A 21,266-nucleotide genomic window follows, 5' to 3' on the forward strand; every position below is an offset into this window, starting at 1 on the left:
TAGAACTGGACCTACCTTTCTCCCACTGAGGTTTCTCTGAGACCTTTTAAAAACCAGGTCCACCACTGACTAGCGTTTAACATAAGCTGCATGATTGTGATGCCCATCCTCATCTGATGAAGCAGCCAACGGTAGCTAACTTTACATAGCCACTCCAAGCTAGAGAAGTTGGGAGTCATTTTCATCACTTTAATTATAGTGTCATTAATTTAAGTGCAGCTTCTTGAAGATGACATTGACAGTAAGAGTGACAGAATCTGGCCTGCAAAGATCTGTACTAGGGACAACAGCCATTCTTGATGTGACTCCACTAGAGTCCTGTTGGAGAGGAATTCACTGTGTATCAATGACAGAGTTAAGGCTTGTCCCGGAAGTCCTATCTCTACACTATAATCCCTGATGCCTATCCGCTAGTTAGCACTGTAACATCACAAGGCAAAGTCTGCAAACTGTGCACTGATTCACCTCTACCACCCCTCCTACCCCTCTTGCAGCTTGCCATTACGGTTCTGGGTTAACATGATCAAGAACCCACAGTTCGTCTTTGACATCCACAAGAACAGCATCACGGATGCCTGCCTCTCTGTAGTGGCTCAGACCTTCATGGACTCCTGTTCAACCTCAGAGCACCGCCTGGGCAAAGACTCACCCTCCAACAAGCTCCTCTACGCCAAGGACATCCCCAGCTACAAGAACTGGGTGGAAAGGTGAGTCTTGGCTCTGGAAAAAGGAATGCCATAAGCAAGTTGTACAATTAATCCCTTCTTCATTAATGGAGGTAGGATGCATTCTCAGTATTGTTTTTGGTAACTGCTTTTTTTTTTTTTTCCCCCTGTGGTAACTGCCTGACTAGAAAGCTCTGTATTAGCCTTTTATTCACTGCCTTAAAGCAGAGATGGAAATTTAGGTAGAGGCCTGAACTGAAGGTGTTTGCTGTCGTTGTTTCTCTTGAGGAGAAACTGTTGAGAAGAGAGAGAGGGAGGAAGGAAAGGGAGGTGACCAAGTCTGAGCTCTGTGAAATACATGGGCTTCTAAGTCCTTCCACACAGATGAGAAGTGGTTCACTGTTCTCAGCACCATCGTAACAGCGCCCATACTGCCTAGATCCCAGGGTTCACACAATTATCATCTCATATTCTGAGTCTGGTAGCTTTCCATGGAAGTTATTCCATTCTTTGAATGAGATACCACAAAACAGATATGCTGTTAAATAATAGCAGATATGCTATTAAAGGTCTCCAGGCACTTTCTGAAAAGGCAGGGGTCTTTCCAGGCATTTTACCCACATCTGCAAGACCTGCAGCTGCAAGGACTGGATGGTTTGATTTTGCTGCCCTGGAAAACCTACTCTAAAGTGCATACAACCAAGACAATTGTTCCTGCAGGATATAAAGTGTTGAGTTTCTCTAAGATTCTCTGGAGGATCAGCAATAGCACATCTTGCACTCCATTCAGTGGGAACTTATCTGCTGGAGCAAGCCTTGCAGAAGCTGATCTGTAGTTTGTTTTCCAATATGCCACGCTTGCCTGGCATTATTGACAGGTTTGGGAACTGCACAGATGGAGAATGATTGCTGCTCTGTAAATACAAGGATGGGGTTATCTTACAGATCATCCCTGTACAACGACATCCGGTTTTAAACAATGCTTTGTGTGGATGGCTTCGTAAGCACCATCTAAAATTGATACCACACTGATGGTTATATGAGATCTCCGCTACTTCAGCCATACCACAGTGTAAACCAGGACATTTCTTTTGGTGGAGATGATAGTTTTCTCTCATTTTGTGAAAGCAGAGCACAGCTAAAGAAAAAGCTCTGTACTCTAGTCTGCATGAGGTGGGTTTATTTTACAATAAAGCTCCCCTTGGTCTCTGATTTGCCCAGACCATTATTTTTAGATGTGGTTAAACACTTTTGCAAATGTCGTTTCTAGGCAACCTGTAAGGCTCTTATGAGCTACCTTGCTTAATTATGACCTACTTCTGGTACTGTGTCCAAGTTTCTGAATATGTATTGAGGTTGGTTGCTGGATCAATCGGGATAGAGGAAGGAAGGTATAAGAGATTTATTTATAAATTATAAGTTTCAGCTTACAGTAACCCATAGGTGTCACACTCTGGTGACTCTAATAGGCTTATGTGTGGTTGGTTTCTGTAGACAAATACCTTATTTTGCATATGCCTCTAGTTGAGTTTTATCTTTGCAAATGTTACGTTTAGAGGATGGACTGAATTATGTGGGTGGAAAATGGTATATCCTCATGCAACATCTTTCCTCTGGATAAACAGAGAGCTGCAGTCACCAGAATTTTTCCAGTACTGATTTCATTTTAAACCATTTTGGAGCTCAACCCTGTTGGCCCGGTAACCCTCAGCAATAAGTTGCATTTCCCTGGGATTTTCTTGAACAAATAATAGGTTTGAAAAAGAGGTGAATAACACCTTCTGCTTCTAGTTAACAGCACCGAATTTCTGGGGTCAGCATGTGCTGGGTTGTTATCTATACCGATATGTGAAAACTTTAACTGAAACCTAAGGGGAAACTGTGGGTTTTGGAATATAATTAGAACTTCTGCCCTGCTAATTCTTCTGTGAAAGGCAAGGGTTTGGCTCAGGTCTTTGTGGGCTACCTGAAAGGAGAATGGCTGTCAATTCTACTGACTCAAGACACTAGCACCTGGATGCTATGGTAGATCAAAGAAAAAGATATCAAGGATGAATAGAACATAATTTCAGTTCTACCCCAAGCTAATTAATTCATTTTCTCTGTTCTGCAACTGCATTTTGAGGCAGTTACTTCAACTCCAATGGCTTCAAGTATTGGTTGGAGCTATTTCTATAGTCAGTATCAATTGGAGACAACATCACTCAAGACCACTAGATTTCTTCAAAGAGTGAATCCTGAGATAAAAAGATTTTCATCTGGGGAGTTTAAAAAGTGGTTGAGTAAATCAGGAGAACCTGAAATCAAATTAACTTCTTTGATGAAGAAGAATCCATGAGAGGGCAATTAGGCACTGGTAGATTGTAACCCTACTCAAAGACACTCTGGAGTAAGAGGAGGCTCCTTTGTTTTAGTGTATCTGTTGAAATGTAAATGGGGCCGGGCCACTCCAAGCCATCCCTTCACAATTGCTGGTTTCTCAGTGTGGTGTATGCCTTCAGGACTCACAAACTCAAGGCAGGGAATTACCTTGGCACCAGAAGTAGCAGAGAAGGCAGCAGCAGTGGGTGAAATCATGTACCTGCCATCCAAGAAAATTACTTTTCCACTTCTTTGGAGCATGAATGTATGATGGCAAGAGCAAAGATGCAGGTTCTTGCCTTGCCTGACCAATGGTCTACCTCTGTGTACTACTCACCTGGGAATTTCGTTTCAATGGTCCTTTGTTTCAGCCCAGTTGGAAGCAGACCTGGATTCTGCCTATCTGAGCAATCCTGACATTTGGGAAAGCCAAGTTCACAATCCAAATTCCACACCCAGGGCTTTTTCTCTTTGAAAACTCACGGCTAAAAAGTACCTAGCTCATCCCCAGCTTGGGTTTCCTGAGGCAGAGGATGCTCAGATGTGACAGGGGAATTAACCTGGGAAATGGGGACAGAGTACAAGGCTTCTGTAGAAACCATCAAGAGTCAGTCTGTGTTTCTCAAACAAGGCGCATGCTTTTCAGGAGTCAGTACCCGAGCCTATCGCAGCAGGGATCTGATCAGAGCATACTCTTTCTCCCCCTACAGAAAGAGAGGAAAAGAATGGGATTGTCATCTGACTTCTGTTAGTCAAAGTCCACAGGCTTTGCTGAATTCACGTTATAGCATCTTTTCAAGTTTATTTCAAATGTCCTCTTTGAGCCTAGAAGGCTAGAGAACTTGGGAGCATTTGATGCAATCTCCGAACAATGCAAAGGGGAGCCTGTCCTAATTGGGAGTGTCTCATTAGCATTCAACACCACACTGAAAAGACGACAAAGGGTCGTGACTGACCTTTCATTTCTTCCTACGCCGCCAAGCTTATGATAACACTTGTTTGAACTTCATTAACACCGTTTAATTGCTTGTATGGCAATCAATATGATGCTTCCCTATCAAAGTCTGTCATGAAGGCAGGGATGTGGGAGATAGAGAAGGGATGGAGCACAAAAAGCAGAAGCCAAGGAGTGTTTCCATTGCACACTGGTACCCAGAACACCTGCAGTGCAGCGAAGGGAATAAGTGACTTGGTATCCCTTTGGCTGCCCACTGTGCATCAAGGACAATCCCTCAAAGAAAAGCTGAAACTCAACAGAGACATTGAAAATATTCTTGTGCCTCTAAGAATCTTCCAGCAAAGAACTTTCAAAATAGGTTTGTCAGGCCTGGGACTAAAAGAGGTTTAAAGTGAACTGATCTGTGGGTTTCAGAGTTATAACATCTGCAATTTTTTGTTCTTAACCTGATTACAAAAATTATCTGACTTAGCTATTGGGACCCAGAGTCTTGGGTCCCTGATCTTACCTACCTCCCTTTCCTGAAGCAACTATAGTTTGCTTGACATTACCTTTCTGAAGTCAAGGTCTTAAACTTGTCCGAAAATGCTAGGCTAATGTTTCTAGAGTTTGCAGAATAGATCGTGTGTTGCCATTCTGGATCTTATCATCACTTGGTAACCTCTGATTTCAGGACTCTCTGCTCAATAGCTTGTTCGGTCTTTTCTAGTGTCTGTTGGCCGTTCTGTAGCTGGAACAACTTTAGAGAGAAAGACAGACAAAACAGACTGATTTAATACAATTAAGATTATATACTTCATACATTCTAGTGCTGTAAGTTATTGAGACTTTAAATAGGAACATTGGGGTGGCATTTTAGCTCCATGGGCTTTAAAAGAGAGCATCAAATGGCAGGTGGAAATCTTGGCTCCACTTTAAAAAATGCAATCGTCTTCTGCATTTCCTCTCCCTGCCAGAAAGAGGGCTCAAAATAGAACATACTAAAGGTCAAAGGTGGAAGGTGTTGTCAGTAGAGATAATAAAAAACAGTGCTGGAAGGGACCTCTAGAGGTCAACCCACCCAGCTCCAACCTCAGGGCAGGATCAACTCTGTCTAAAACCTTCCTGACAGATGCTTGTCTACCCTGCTCTTAAAGGCCTCCAATGCCTGAGCCTCCTCCTTGCCTCAGGCGATTTGTTCCTGTGCTTCCTTTTCCTTCCCATCAGACCACTTTCCCTGGTGGCCAGCCTAAGTCTCTGTGGCTCCAATTAAAGCCCAGGCTGTCTCATTGCATCCCCAGGGGCCTTCCCGGCCTCTCTGCCTCAGCTTTGGCATGTCTGGAGACTGTTAGCCTGAGTTTCCTCATTCTTTTCATCTCTAAAAAGCTCCTGTTATTTCCTCATAGCAGTAAAACATCTCTCTTACACAGTGCAGTTTTCGGTAAGCAACATGAATAAAATGTCTTTACTCAAGAGGGTACAGCCTCAAATCCACACAGCCTCTGCACTGAGCCAATGTTGGCTGGTTTCTTCTCCCAGAGAAACTACCTGTGAACATATTCATTCTTCAGTCACTCTCTCAGTGCCTCCCACCCATTCTCTATCATTTATTCTGAGACAGAAGGGAGTAAAAAAATGCAAAAGAAAATCAGTGCCCTAGGGGATACATACACAGAGAGAGGCCTTCCCTAGAGCATTTCTTGGCGAATCTCTTGATTTGAAGATCTGATAGGCCTCGAGCTAACTTTGTAGGTGGGACCTTTTGTTTAGCTGTCATGCTCTTTGTGCCAAAGTCCAGCTACTGTCCAACAGCCTGGCCTTGACCCTTTCTCTAAAACCAGATCAATAAAGTGTAACAGAGTCTTGCGGCTGCCAGTAGCTGAATCAGCCCAGACACAAACTTCTGCAGCTCAGATGCCTCCTGGCAAACTACAACTGCCATATTCTGTCCACAGAAGAACCGGCAGCATGTCCTTGAATTGCTCACTTGTTTCCATAAAAGGAGTGGCTGCTAAGTTGTTCTCAAGCTTTCCTTCAGCCTTTTCTGATCTAGCTGTCCCCCGTATCCCTTTCATACATCTCTTCCTCCTCCAGTGGTCCGGATACAGCCGGCTATTGCATAACCCTAATTATGTTATTGCTGTAATTGCGTCTGCCGTCTGCAGCACATGGATTTGTTACAAGCTTTTCATATGCTAAAATGATTATTAATGAGCGTAGTCCCAACCCAGAGACGGCACAACAACAGCCATGACAAAAAGATCTTTTGGAAGGCAATTAGCTCCATGCTAAGCTGTCTAAACTACGGCAGTGCTGGAAAATTTCAGACTGGAGAGGAAGTACTGGCAACAGGGCTTTTTTCTTCTCCTTTGATGAGTTAATGAGTTACTGAGTGGCAGCAAGTGCATTCATGCTTGTGAAACAGCTCCAGTAAGGAGCATTTTCTGGCTGTTACCTAAGGCAAGAGCATTTTCCCTGCCTCCGGCCTAAACAGAGGGTAAGATATATTCCCAGGTCACTGCTATATTGCTTTCCTTAGAGGAAAAGAAAAAAAAGACTTCACAGGGAAAGAGGAGGATGTGCAAGGAATAAGAACAGCTTTTTCTCAAGGCGAAGAGGGAGCATCCCCGTACCTCAGTGTGTAAGAAATCCTTCCCCATCGAAGCGTGGCAGTGGAGGGTCTCATGGGCTCTCCTGTTCAAGCCAGCCTGGGGTGAGTTGCAGAACTAATGACACCTGTTAAGTCACCTCCTATGATCTAGTCATCCTCACGTTCTCAATCTGAATTGCTCATGTGCCTGAGTGAGGGTCGACGCGGATTCCCCCAAAGTGCTCTAGGGTTTCATTCTTTCTAATGTCTAATGCATGAATCTCCTGCCACATCAGAGAGTGAGCGGCCTTGAGCTACAAATCCATTGTCTCCCGATGGTTCAGGGGAATCTCAGGCCCTTCGGGAAGGATCTTTTGATATGTATCTAAGGATCTCCTGGAAACAGCCAGACAGGGACCAGCTGGAGGAGACTTAAACTAGAACACAGAAGAAGGAGCAAATCTGGAGCATCCAGGTAGTATCATGCATGTCTGACCAAGTGGTCACCCTCTTCTACTTTGGACTCTCAGTCATGAATCCTTGGAGGCAAGCTGAGTAAGATTTGCTGCTTTATTACCTTTCTGTCTCGTTCAGATGGAATATGGCCTAGTTTTTGCATTCCCAATCTCCTAGTGGCTACAGCTGCCCCTGGGACTGTGGAAAGGTGAGTCCGTGACTTACTCCTGTCTCAGGTGAGCTGTGAGAGCTCTTCCTCACCCTTACTTTTGGCGCGCACACAGGAGCAGCCTGGTGAGAGCAGTCTTCCCCTGCACTGCCTCACAACTCAGCTTTGGTATAAGTGCAAGTTCTCAGCAGCACATTGACAGCTTTGCCTATGCTGGCAGTGAAAATTCAGGGACACCCAGGGTTTAGTGACCGCTTCTCAGGGCGGGTTCTGAAAACATCAGGGTTATGTAAATGGCAGAGAGGCCCTTAGTACCACTGAGGACCTGGGCTCAAATGAAAGGTAAATAGAGACTCAGTAAGGATATTGATGCCTACTAAGATGTTTTAATATATACATTTATAGTTTCTTGGAAGGTTTCTTAGATGCAATGATGGTTTCATTAGAAACACATCAGAATAAATAATAAGTTGTTATTTATCAGTTGGCAGAGTTTTGTTGGAAGGAGGTTAATAGTCTTCTCCCTGTACTAGCAACCAGGTTTTGTTGTTTGATTATTGGCACATGCTGTGTCCCCCCACACCAAGTAAATGCTATGTTTTCTTCTTCTCCCTCACCTTCCTCAAGTAAACACTTCCACAACATCTTGGGTTGCAGTCCTAGTGGGAAACAACATCTCAGCTGTGTTATGTGGCTGACCTGAGCCTTGGAGAGACTGGAGGGCTTTGGTGTGGTGACGGGTGGTGGCCCGTGAACCCAGCATACTGAGATCATAGCTTGAGAGTTTGCCATGGCTGGAGAAAAAGCCCTGAAATTCAGCTCAGTGCATCCTCTCCTGCCTTCTAGGGAGCATTGTGTGTTGCTTTTCATTGTTTCACTGTTTAGCTGAGTCATGGAAGTTTCATGATGCTGGAAAAATATCCTTGCAGGGCTAGGAAAGGGAACGGGAGGTTCCTATGCCTTTCCCTGCCTGAGGGTTATATCAAATCCTCCCCCTGCAAAACCAGGGTGGTAACTGAGACCCACTCATTACAATAAATTGGGATGGGACTGGGAGGCACAAAACCAGACTGAGGAAATACTGGAGCTTTCTGATGTGCATGAGTTTCCTTCCGGTGCTCTTTCATTGTGTATTCTTTCACAAGAGATTCAGGCAGCTGCTTGTCCCACTCTGTCATAGCAAGTATTTTCCCACTTGTCTCTCTCAAGGATCCTTATCATATAGCACTTCAGTGTCCAATTTTTCTGCCGTGGAAGATAGGCTCCAGCTCAGCAGGTGTCTTGACGCTGTTTACAGGACACCTGTCAGCTCTTTCGTCTCCCCGTCCCCTCTGCCTCCTAATTATAAAATTGTGGATCACTGCAGCAACGGGCTGCTTTTTTTTTTTTTCCTTGTGCACAAAATGTCAAATTGCAGAAATTAAAAATGTAAATGATGGTGTCTAATTAACCAGTTGACAGCAGAGCACAGCTGCGAGTGACAGTGACTGATTACCTTCCACAAACCTTGTCCTCCAAGACCTGCCTTACCCAGGGGACGAAGGACAGCAAAAATAGCAACTTCCTTAAAGAGACATTGCTCTACTGATGAGGCCTGATGCACGGGCAATGGTTATAGGGGGCTCCAGGTCCTATGAATAAAGTTCATGCCCTCTTGAACTGAAGGGGAAGGGCTTTGTTTGCTAAGGGAGGCTGATTTTCCCCAGCCAGAGTGGGGATGAAGGCATTAAAGCTTGTTGCCTTGAACCATGATGTCAGGCTAGCTTAAACTTTGAGGCTGAATCGAGGTGCTGAGAAGCACAGACGACCCTAGGGTAAATTGCTTTGAGTGGGGGAAGGTGGAAGATGTTAGTGATGGATGCAGATGAACAAGAGTGAGTGGCATAGGCAAGCATGCAAAGAGATTTTGGTGCATGGGAGTAAAAAATACGAGCTCTCAGTGGGCAGGGAGATCAGCATGACCTCTCTGCAGGACTGGAGGCAATGCTCAAAGGCCTTGAAGGCTGATGAAGCAACCCAGCAGCAATAGATATGCCCTGTTTCTTTGATGGAATGGAGAAAGTTTATAGGACGCTCTTTGGAGTTTCAGTCTGAGGATAGGGTTGATTGATTGCAACACACATTTGGTATTCAGGAACTAGTGGTTCTGTTTCTGGCTAGGTCACTTCCTCGCTGTAAAAGAAGAGCATGACCTGGTATTTCATCTATGCACAGGGAGAGCCTGAAAGACACTGAGAAGCGCGTCCCTTCTCTTTGTGCTGTTGCCTTTTAGCCAACGTGATTCCCTACTCTCTCCTCCCCAAGAAATATCTGAAATTCTCTCTCATAGGTACTACTCAGACATCGCCAAAATGCCAGCAATTAGTGACCAGGACATGAACGCTTACTTGGCTGAGCAGTCTCGCATGCACATGAACGAGTTCAACACTATGAGTGCGCTCTCAGAGATATACTCCTACGTTGGCAAGTACAGTGAGGAGGTAAGAGCTTTGGAGCGGGGGAGAGTAGTTCTGCAGAGCCATGGGGCAGCCCACCCATTTCGAGGGCCCAGCATGTGTCACAGTTCCCTGCCTTCATCCTGGCTAGGGGTCTGACGGATTTAAGGAGTGGAAGACAGGGTGGGTACCTGAAAGAGGTGCCCTGGGATGATTGGGTCCCCTCAATACTCTTGCATCTGGTTCCTTGCTATGCTTGCCTCCTACAGTTGGTTCATCAGATGTAGCTGGTTTGCAGTAGTTAACGGTCAGATGTTAGCTTGCTCTGGGGAAGCCCTATGTGATCTCTGCATCACATGCGATCAAAGGCAAATATAAGGACCAACTTTGCTTTAAATGCAATGTACAGAGACAAACAAGCTGGTTGCAATTCTATGAAGGTCCAGCAGCCACTGGAGGATGTTGCCCCAGGAGGAGAAGCTTGGGAGAAGTTTGTCTTTTGAGCTCATAAAGTCAATCAGAAAATCACACTTGCTAATTAGGAGAAGTCATGACTGGCTAAGATATTCCACCTCATATTCATTGATACACTCCACCAGTAAGGATTTCTAGGGAAAATCAACCAATTTGTTCACGATTTAGATACAGATACAGACAAAAAGGAGGGTGTGGACAGCAATCCTTCTTTGTTCAGCATTTCTGTGCAAGTTTGGTGTTTGTCTAACAGCAATAGCTAGTGGAGCCACATCTCTGCAAACTTTCTGCACCAGTGGTCTGCCAACCCCCCTCCTACCCCAATTTCTAAAGCAGAGCTACCACCCTGCCTGGCAGGAGCAACCTGAGGCACAGCCTGATCCTTCAGGGACAAAAAAACATTCTGCCATTGCATCCCAGATTTTGGCAGCTGAACCCCATTTCTCTGTTTTCCTGCTATTCCTCAGGCAGCTCCATTCTGTTTTGCAAAAACATTGCTGTCCAGAAATAAAGACTAGGATCCATTTAACTTCAGTTCACTCAATTTATAGGCACGTGGTTTACCATTATTACCTATATTTCCTCTGTAAGTAGTGGAAAAAGCTGTCTCTAGAGAGTGGTTCATCCAGGCTATCTTGGACATTTTTCTTAGATGGTTTGGGTCAATTTCTGGAAATGCTCATCTTTCTCTATGGACTAAAAGGGAAGGCTAGAAACCTCACGTAGGCTACAGGTAGATTCACCTCATCTAACTTAAATATCTAGAATGAAGATATTTGCATCTTAGCCTGAGTCTAGGTTCCCATTACACACAATGTAGAACTGGAACAGGATTCAGTTATTTAAATATATGTGCACAGTGCCATTTCAGATGCTCTAAAGCATCCAAGAAGGGTTCAGTAGGTATGATACAGGACTTAAAGGTGGTCTTCATGGTTCTGGATGCTGAAGGCCAGGTGAGATACCCTAGAGCATGTCAAGTGGCATGGCCAGCTGGGTATAGGCAATGAGTCAAGCAAGCCATCAAGTAACTAGATGTCCAAGATAAGAATCCACTCAATCACTTCCAATGTAGAGATCTGTATTTAGTCAAATCACCCCTAAACTGCCTTGCCAGTTCTCTGCCGACCGACTTGCTTTGCATGATGTAAGGCAACCCTAGGGCCCACCTCAGGGAAAGCTGACCCTCATCTGCTGCTGCAGGATATTGGGTTCGGTCCTTCTAAGCAGAAAAAAAAAAAAAAAAAAAGCCTCATCATTGCTTTCTCTCTCCTTTTGCAGATTCTCGGAGCTCTTGATCAAGATGACCAGGCTGGGAAACAGAAACTTGCCTACAAACTTGAACAAGTCATAACCCTCATGAGCATAGACAGCTGAGAACTGTCCTGCCAGGGACACCCTGGGAGGGATAAACCAAGTCGTGCCTCACTCAAGATCATCATCTTTACCAAGTGCAAGTTTTGATTGGCTGGAAGCAGTCACTGAACAGCTCTCGCTCTTCTCTTTCTCTCTCTCTCATTTCTTTCTCTTTCAAAAATCTATGGACAAAGCGACAAAGCCCCGGGGGTGAAAAGGAAAAGACTGCAGAGGAATCTTGGCTTTGGGGACATCAAGACATTCAGGTGAAGCTCTTCTTTTTACAGCTTCCCCTCTGCCCTTGATCTGAAGAAAAACTATTAAAACAAACAAAAACCTTCCCCAACATTGTATCGTCAGTCTGCAGATAGGAAATTGGGAGGTCACCTCTGTCATGCTGCTTTAACTGTCCTCCTAGAGCTGTAGCCTGTGGAGTGGACACGGATATGAACTCAGTATTATTAAAATTCCCACTGAGGGGAATGCAGCCTGCCTGCAGGGATCCTGGATGGTAGGAGCGAACCGAGATCCTCTCCAGCGGAGCCATTGCAACTCTATCTCTTGGTAGCAACTCACTGGGAGAGGAATTCAAGCCTCCCCAAAAAACACCACAGCTCAGTTCAGAGTGGGACCATTGTGGCTCTTTTCTGCCTGGGCAAACAGCAACGTAGAGCTGCTCTCTTGGGGCAGGGGAAGGGTCAAGAGGGGAGGAGGAGACCGACGCTCCCCTGCCCACATATTTCATATGGTTATTCTTATTTTTCAAAGCAACCTGTGTCCCCCCTTCCATCTTTCCCATTGTGTCCTGTTGGTTGTAGCGCTGCAAAAAAAATTCTCTTTCTGCTCAGTGGCATCCTGTTGGTGGTGATTCTGTTCCTTCTGGCAACGGACAGTGCAGCGTCTCCCTCATCTCCACCGCAGCTTGGAAAGCAAAAGACACGAGTCTCAAATTGTTCCAGATGAGGTGCTTGGCCTCAAAAACCAACCAGAGGGATTTTTTTTTAAGTTGTTTGTTCTTTCCATTTTGTTTCCTGAACTGGAATAATACTAGTGTTTTTTCGTGGTGGAATATCAGAAGCATAGTGAAGGGCTTGTTATGAAGCAAAGTGATGTATAGGACTGATTGCAGAAGCTTCCTCCAAAGCCACTGCTGAAAGGAAAAGTCAGACATTTTGGAAGGAAATCTGGGAGGAAACGCAAATGAAACACTACAAAACATCCCTCTATTCAGATACTCCCAATTGAACCACGTGTTTTCCCGAGGTCCCTGAACCACTATCCCCTTGTCTACCTTCTGGTGCCAACTTCTGGACCTTCCCCTTATCCATTTCTGGAACCAACAGGCCCTGCTGAAGGCGCAGCAGGTGCCTGGGAAGGATTTGCCCTCTCTTTGCACTTCAGAGATCACTGTTGTCACAAAACAGAGGTGGGTGATTACCTCTTCTTTCCTCTGCTCAACTCCTCCAGAGCAACTCCACCTCAAGCAATCTGCATCATAGCTAACTGAATAGGAGTGAGCTCCCGCCTCTGTTCTGCATTCGATTGTTTTTTCATCCAGTTGCCAACGTGGATGTCAGTGTGGTTCAGTGTCATGGAAGTAGCAGCCCTGCAGAACCACGAGGGATGTGGACAGCCTTGCAGCTAGTACAACACTGAGGCAAGAGCCAGGTGTGCTTTCATCTCACCAGAAATGAACAGTGCTCACTAGCAGATGCAGGAATGGATTGATGCTGTGAAGAATCATCCTTCGTCTGTCTTGCGCCGTCCTCGGGGGGACAGCCAGGATCTGCTTTGCAGCTGGAGGAAGGAGGGGTATAGATAGGGTGTGTAAATTGATTATGGAGTGAGTGTTTTGGTTTTACTCATGCATCTTGCTAGCAAACCCGAACCGCTGCACAGCAGCTGATCGCTAGTGGATGTGATGGGGCACGTGGTGCAAACAGGAGTCGGTTAGGAAGTGGATTTCATTCAGCCAAGCACATAAACATGTAGGCAGGTCTTTGTAAAACCACTTAACGAAAAACAGTCCAAAATTGGGTGTTGGCAGGGGAGAATATCACAAGATTCATATTGAAACAGCAAATTAGGGACACGTCTTGGTTTTAAAACCCCAGACATTTCTCTCTCGATTATAATTATTATTATTTTGTGTGTGCGTGTGCGTGTGTGTGCATATCTGTGTGCGTGTGTGTCATTTTCTTTTTAATTTTGCTTGCTTTCTGTTTGATTGCTGAGCTATGGACTTATCTTGCACCTTATGGACATCTCAGCATTTTTGAGAGGCCTGTGCACTGGGGCTGATTTGGGTTCGGTTGGTTCTGCCACGGTTTTGTTGATCCATTTAGTAGTGTTGGCGCATGTTCCAGATCCATTGATTATGGCTGTGAAAGTGGGGTGGAAGTCCCACCAGAGCCAGCGATAAGAAAATTACAACAACAACACAAACACAATATTTTTATAAGTACATAAAAGGAAAATAAAAAAAAAAAAAGGAAGAAACCAAAGGTTTTGACAAACAAAGTGCCACAAATGATAAACATAGACCCTATCGTCATGCCTTGTACACACAGCTGGATGGTAGGAGTCTAAGGGCAAATAGCTGGCTTGGAGGGAAGTGGTTATGAGTGATGGGCTACACTGCCTGGACATGTGCACATGAAAGGAGGAAGAAATTATTTAAAAAAAAAAAAAAAGGTATCAAAGTGAACTGATGTAATCCTACACTGTTACAGAAGTCAGAGGAACACCATAGAGGAAATCTGAGACTCATCCTGCTTACTTTTAATGTTTTCAGGGCTGTTTTTTTTATGATGATGATGATGATGATTGTTTTCCATTGTTATTTTATTTCTTTTTGCTGGTACGGAGTTTTTCAACTGTAAAATATATATATATATATATGTATTTCAAGAAAAACTTGAACACCTCAGAGACACTGAGAATGAAACACTTACGGGAAATGGGAAGCACCATGAGATGGTTATCTTATCCCTTCCCAAATTCCCATTTACGCATTTCCTTTTTCTCCCTGCCTTCTTCTCTCCCCTGTTCCTGGGATTTGAAAGAAAATCTGTATTTTGATTCTCTTTCTTCTCTCTCTCTCTCTCTTTCTTTTTTTTTTTTTAATGTGTTTGGGCTGGTTTTGCTTTTTGCTTGGAAAACGTGCCAGAATTGTGATGTAAATACGTAGGCTTCCTGCCCTGTCTCCTTCCGTGCCCTCCCTATTCCAGTCATTGTCCCAGCCCCGGCAGTCTATGAGAGGTCTTGGCATCTTTCTTCTCAGCCTAACCTGTTGAGCTAATTATTTTTGTAAGTGCATGTAAAACACGATTAAAAACAAAGACACAAGTAGGAGAAGAATAAGCCCTGCTATGACATGGATGAATTTTCTCCCTTTCTTTGCCTTGTTTCCCCTCTCTTTTCCACACTTGACTGGAAGTGCTCAATGTAACTGGTATTTCACATCATTTTTCAAACTACGCAGAGAGAACTGGAGCCAAAGTCCCTAGAAGTTAGCGGACAAACTCCTAACACCCGTAATATGCCAGATAATATGCTGATCTTTATGAGTACTGGGTATTTCTTAAAAATTGCAGTCAAGATAATGAAAGCTGACACTCGCAGCACCATCAGGAACGGGGAAAGGAAACTCTTCAAAACTGCACATGGTCCAATTGAGAGGGCTAGAATTATTTCTTCACTGCAGAGTTTGCTCTGGGAATTTGCGACTGGGTTAGAGGAACAAAAGGCAGACAGCCACTCTGCAAGCATGCGGTGTCCTTCCTGTGAGTATATTCACCCATCAATGTCAAAATGAGATCTGATGCATAATCCATCATTGCACCTGCTGTCACAGACTGAGCCTTCCAGTAAAAGGAGTTGTGGGAAAAGCTGGATTTTTGTCTTCAGGAAGGTGCTAGAAATTCTTAGCGCTTGAACAGATAGCACACACGAACTAGGGAACAGGAGAAATGCATCACCTAAGGGCACCCTCCTTTCCCAACATGCCTCATCCTTCTCTTCTCCCTCCTAGGCCTGCCCTGAACATATCTGAAGGTTTGATCCAGTCTACCATACATCAGCCTAGCTCAGCTGGCTTAACAGGGCTATGCCAATTTTCACCAGCTGTCGTTTCACTACTGCAGTTGTCTTATATCACTCCTGCATGGGAGCCCATTAAAAAAATGTTATGACCTAAAGAAGATTTACCAGCAGACTTTTGATGGATATTTGTTTTTAATTGAAAGGCCTTTATCAAAATTGTCAGAGCTTATGTACAGGCACCAAAGTTGTCAGATCTTATGCACAGGCACACAAGGAAGTTAGTACCATGGGGGGAAAGAGACCAGGAAAACCACACTGTTGTTATTATTATTTCTAATAATGTTATTGACCACTGATAGATCGTGTTTTAAAAATCCAGTGGCCACTCTCACTGTGCAGTCAATCAACATAAAGATTACAGAGCAACTCAAGCACTGAACAGCTAGCATCAAGGATAAAAAGGCTCAAGCCAAACCACAAAATGTACTTCTGCCCTTTGGCTTTAGTGAAGGGCTATGAAAAGAGACATCACTGTGTGCAAGACTCTTCCAAAGGAAGTCTGGAAACCTGAAAAGACTGAGTCCCGTGGCTCCTCTCAGTGGGGCATACAAAACCCCATGAAGCAGCTTCAAGCCCAGGGGACATCTCCCATCAAAAGAAAAGGCTGGGCTGCTTGAGATGACCTGGACTCCTCTCCTACATTGCCAAGGCATCAACAAGACAAGTCATGTTTCACCCTTCCCAGCAGCATGTAGGAGAATAACTCATTGAAGCAGCTGCCTCTCACAGCCTGCAGAGCTTCCTTGGTGCTGTAAAAGGAATGAGAGAGGAAGAAAACTCGTCCTATTTCTTAAACTCCTATAGTAGGCTCTAGAGTGCAAGAGGTAAGGTCCTCCACAGAAGTCTGATGCTTTCTGTGTGAGCAGTGTCCACAGATGGTGAGGGAAGATGCCATTTCCAGATAACCCGTCTGGAACCCTGCCAGTCTGAACAAGGCATTTTTGGTCCCTTTCTTCTCCTTGGTTCGGCATATGACTGAAGGAGTCAGAGATAGGGCACTGGATAGAAATGTACGTGTGGGTCCCACCAAGTTTCTGTTGGTTTGGGGTGCAAACCAACTAAGAATTGCACCCAGGGGACCCAGTTTGTATAACCCCCAGCCATTGGATAAGCAAATCAGTACAAAAATCCAGATTTCAAACGAGTGCTGTCCTCTGAACTCCTCTGGGCCTCTGGCAGTCCCCTCTCCTGGGATAACCAGGGGAGCGCAGGAAATGGAGCTCCTGCTCCAAGCTAGGCAGCTATGATCACTTATACAGTAGATTGTTTTCCGATGTTGGCAGAGCCCTCACCCTGACGGCTGTTGGATAGAAAAGAACTGGCATAGCCTTGGTGATGCTAGTACAATTTGCTCCGTGCATTTCATGAGCAGTAGGAGATTTGTCCTCTGGGGCAGGTGGAGTTCTGGGGCTGTCCTTGTGGTCCTAGTGTGGTGTGCTGTGAGTCAGGCCTTTTCCTAAAATTGGTGAAGTGAGTGAGCCTCCATGTCATGGTGCGAAACTCAGCGGTTCTCAGCCTCAGTTTCTCCTCTTTGCGCCCAGCACCGTCTCCATATCTGAATGATGTTGGGTCCTTGCAGCCTTGCAGTTTTCCCCCACCTCTGCCACTGCGCAATGTTCTTTCGCCTTGGAAAGTTGTGTTCTGTCTTATAGGGGATAACCACTGTGCAGAGGATGTTTTGAAACTGGAGCTGGCCAGCCGTGGGACAGCTCATTTCTCTGCAGTGTTAGAGAAGCATTCATGGGGGGCACAAGCTTACAGCAAGGAACGAATTTGCAGAAGGATGTCAAAAAAAAAAAAAAAAAAAGCATCTGTGGAAAAAATGAAAGCACCAAAAAAAAAAATACCCACCCTGGAGAGGACATAAAGCTGCTTAGTCTAATCAACCGGTCACGTGTGTGTTTTCTGTTGTTGTCGTTGCTGGTGTTTGTTTATTGGCTTTTTTTTCTTTGTTTTTGTTAATCTTCTGTTCTAAAAATGGAGAGTTTACCTCAATAATTTTTTTCTGCTGGGAAACAGATCACCTCAAAGACATTCGCAGCAGAGAGCAGTGTACCGGGAAGCTCAGTAATGGGAACCTAGGTGTAGAAAACAGGGGGAAAACACAGAAGATTTTGTTTCTTTCAGCATTCCCTTCTCTTGACAGTGTAGCGTGGTGTGGCTCCTTGACTCCGAGGGCAGAACTGCCCAGCAGGAGAGGTTGCTCTTCACTTTCAGCTAGCTGGAGAAATCAAGGCACGTGTCTGAGCTTACAATCCTTTCTGAAAGCCACTTTTTTTCCCAGCTGTCTCCACTGCCTTAGGCCACGTGAGACACCATGGCCCAGTCTGTTTCTAGATGGTCGGGGCAATGTCCAAATGGATTAAGGGAATACCTTAGAGAAACTTGGTGTTACTTAAAATTTCTTCACTGTTCTTTTTCCAGTCCCTGGAGCAAACCCACTTTCCAGCCCAGAGTGGTCTGCAGAAACAAAGATTAGGTGCTAGCTAAACGGTCCCAGCGTTTTCCCCAAGAAATCAACACAAGAGACAACTGGATTGTTTAAAGCCACAAGACAGGCCCTTCCTAGTGTCTGACCCTGTGTCTTGGGCATACACATGAGCCCAGAAGTCTCATTCTCTGTTTTGCTAAAGCTTCCACCTTACATACGAAATCAATGTAAAGACATATCCTTCACTACAGTGTTACTAACAGCCTCAAAGAGATGTCAAGACAGCGTTAGAAAGGAGGTTGGGATCCTTTTCTTTTAGGTTGTTGTTGTTGTTGGTTTGATTTTCTTTTGAATTGATCCTAGTTAAAAAATAAATAAATAAAATCTATACTATTTAAATTGGAATCCCGTTGTTACTTGGTAAAGGCAAAGCTTCTGTACCTTTGTTATAATTAATTGTATACCTGTGTATGTAAATATAAGGCATTCCTATTTTGCAGTCCAGAACAAAAAAGAAAAAAAAAACCTATTTGTAATATAGAATAAAGTTTATTAAAAAAATAAAGAAATAAAGAAAAGAGGCTGTGATTGCTGCTTCCTGTGGCTGAATGGAGCCAGAGTGAGGGAGCTGGAGCAAAGGGAAGAGGGGACCTCTTGGTGGAGGTACTGACTGGAGAACAGGCAAGTTCTTAAAGCAAGACCGCTTCACCAAAGCCCTCTCCCAAGTTCAGGCTCTCCCATCGCCCACAGTAGATGCTCAAAAGCTTCCTTAGCACTTTCTCCCTCCATTTCTTCATTCATTTTTTTCTTCCTTCCTTTCTTTCTATCTTTTTTCTTTGCTTCCTTCTTTCTTTCTCTCCTTCTTCCTCCCTCCCTTTCTTCCTCTCTCCCTCCCTTCCTTCCTTTCTTCCTTCCTGCCTTCTCTTTCTCCTCTTCTCTCATTGTCTCCTTTCTACTTTTCTCTCCCTCTTTTTTCTCTTTCTCACACAACTATTTATTCACTGAGGTATTTCAAATATTTTTGGGAAGATGGGCTCTTTGTAGATTATTACATTCTCTGTACCTTGCAAGGTGTCATCAGGTGGACATTTTGAACAGAGCTGATAAGCTGATAAAATCAGGGATACCAACAAGGGATGAAATCCTATGTCTCTCTAAAGGGAAGTCCTTCGTGGGAACCAGCGTCTGGCTGTTATAGTATAGCTGTGGTCACAGTGGGTTGCAAACCTGGCAGGAAGTCTTATGTGGGCAAGAAACACCTCAGCAACTCATGTTTCTTTTCTCCTAGGATGTCCTACCAGGTCTGAGGCTGCAGCTGGGGCAAGGCCTGCTTGCAGCACTCCTGGTTAGCCATGCAAATAGGGAGAAAGTGTCTGTCCTCAGTGGTTCTCTGGATATCCATGGCTGGTTCCCTCTCCAAGATAGAGGGAAGGACCAGCTGCCCACTGGCCTGCAGCCCACTCTTGGCCAGGAACGACCTCAGACCAGTTCACCTTGGGAAGCCTGCTCAGAGCTGAAGTGATTCCCTAAGCAGTGAGAAAAGCAGCCTCTCTCTTTCCCCTGCCTCCTACCCCTGCTTTCCTCCCACATGTGGCAAGGAGGAGCAGCTGGTGGACACTCTAGCTTCTAGGCAGCTTGGCTTAAAGGAAGAGGAGAACACCTAATTTTCCTTTCCCATGGCTGTTCCCAGACCTCTATGCTCCCCTTACCTTTGGAATGGCTGTTACAATGGGTTAACATTTAATTTAGGAGGTCAGATTCCCTGGGACTGATGATGGGCTTGACCAAGCCTGGGCTGCGACACAGGTCTGAATGGGTCAACATTTCAGCCTTGAAAGGCACCCCAAAGGACAGAAAATTTGCCCGGCAACAGCTCTGCTGAAGGCAAACTGGAGATATTCATAGGTGCTTTTCACAGCCCTGCCCTTGAAAAGCCAAAGTGATATAAGCAGAACAGTGCATCCTCACCAGCCTCCTCTGCCTCTGTCTGTGCCCGGCCTCTCCCCATTGTCCAGCCCCATGCCACCGCCTTTCCATTCACTCAGCAGAGATTAAAACAGGTCTGGGCTGCACCTCTGGTGCTGATATGGCTCCTATCATCCTCTCAGGGGCTAAACCTGAGCAGCCTGCTGAGGAATAAGACAGCAGGCAGGATTGATGGGATGTCTGTCCAGCTGCTCCTTGGGACACAGCAAATGAGAAATCTATGACACATGAAAGGGCTCATGTCAATCAGCCAACTCATTCCAGCAGCTAGTGAGTGAGTTGGGCAGCAGGGTGCCTGGTCAGGTATCACTTGCCTGACCCCCTGGTCAGCAGTGTGAATGGTGGGAACCAAGGCTAAAAAGGTTAATGTACAAAGAAGCGCTTCAGATTTCAGCTATTCTGAATTTTCCATATATTTGAAAAAAAAAAAAAAAGAAATGTCATCTTTTGACATTTCTGAAGAAAAGACTTATGATAGTTTTTGTTTTGAGGGGGGCCTTTTTAAAACTAAATCAGAATATCTCACAAAAGCTTCCTGCAGACGCACTAGTTGTTCTTAACATTTGCTCAGGAGGAGTCTTAGGGTGAGTCTCTGACAAGCATTGCATGAACACAGAGTGTGCTTGTACAAATAACAGCTTCCATGCAGCTAGGCAGAGCAGGAAAAGGAAGAGGTGGGGAGGAAACTGAGGCACAAAAAGGTGAAATGAGTTGCCCACAGCCACACAGCAGCTCAGAGGCAGAGGTAGGACCTTGCCCAGCCGCAATCAACCCAGTCACCTTTTTTTTGCAGTTTGACATCTCAGTGCCTGCTTGTGAAAATCAAACTCACCAGGCAGGGCAGGATCAGGGGCTTGTCCTATCATGCTACATCTATGCCTTGTATCTGATACATATTGGACTACAGCATCTTCTTGTCTACTGTGCCAAGACCAGGAAGCAACACCAACTAGCTGAGCCCACAAAAGCACCCTTCCAAGCATTGAATAGGGTTGGAAGGAATTGCTTGGCATGGCCAAACAAACCTGCCAGGTTTGCGGTAACTCCCCATTGCCAGCTGTGAGCTCGAAATGTTTGCTTTCAAGGGGATCGTGCATGTGAGCTTCCTATTACTTAATGGAGGATTTACCTATTGAATCAGTGAGACAGCAGCAAGAGTAGGAGCGAAAACCTCTGACACGGAGGTGCTTCCAACAGGACGGGCACCAACTGTACACGCTGGGGCACTTTGGAGGTCTTAAGAGACTTCAGTCGTGTTGTGCATGTTTGCAAAGGCATGGCAGAGACAGCACAACTGTGCTG

General features: G+C 45.0%; 1 protein-coding gene across 4 annotated transcripts in view; it reads left to right on the forward strand.

Annotated features, from left to right (window-relative positions):
* The window catches only part of PLXNA4 (plexin A4), a 461,571-nt gene extending 444,196 nt beyond the window's left edge, over positions 1 to 17,375 (forward strand). For all 4 annotated transcript variants that reach the window (XM_068953849.1, XM_068953915.1, XM_068953978.1 and 1 more), the window contains 3 exons: positions 495 to 707; positions 9,508 to 9,658; positions 11,369 to 17,375. In XM_068953849.1, coding sequence (XP_068809950.1) covers positions 495 to 707; positions 9,508 to 9,658; positions 11,369 to 11,464 — 460 coding nt within the window. In that variant the 3' untranslated portion in view covers positions 11,465 to 17,375. The remainder of the gene's footprint in view (positions 1 to 494; positions 708 to 9,507; positions 9,659 to 11,368) is intronic.
* The last annotated feature ends 3,891 nt before the right edge of the window (positions 17,376 to 21,266 follow it).

This window comes from Struthio camelus, chromosome 1 (assembly GCF_040807025.1).
Source record: "Struthio camelus isolate bStrCam1 chromosome 1, bStrCam1.hap1, whole genome shotgun sequence".
Lineage (NCBI taxonomy): Eukaryota > Metazoa > Chordata > Aves > Struthioniformes > Struthionidae > Struthio > Struthio camelus.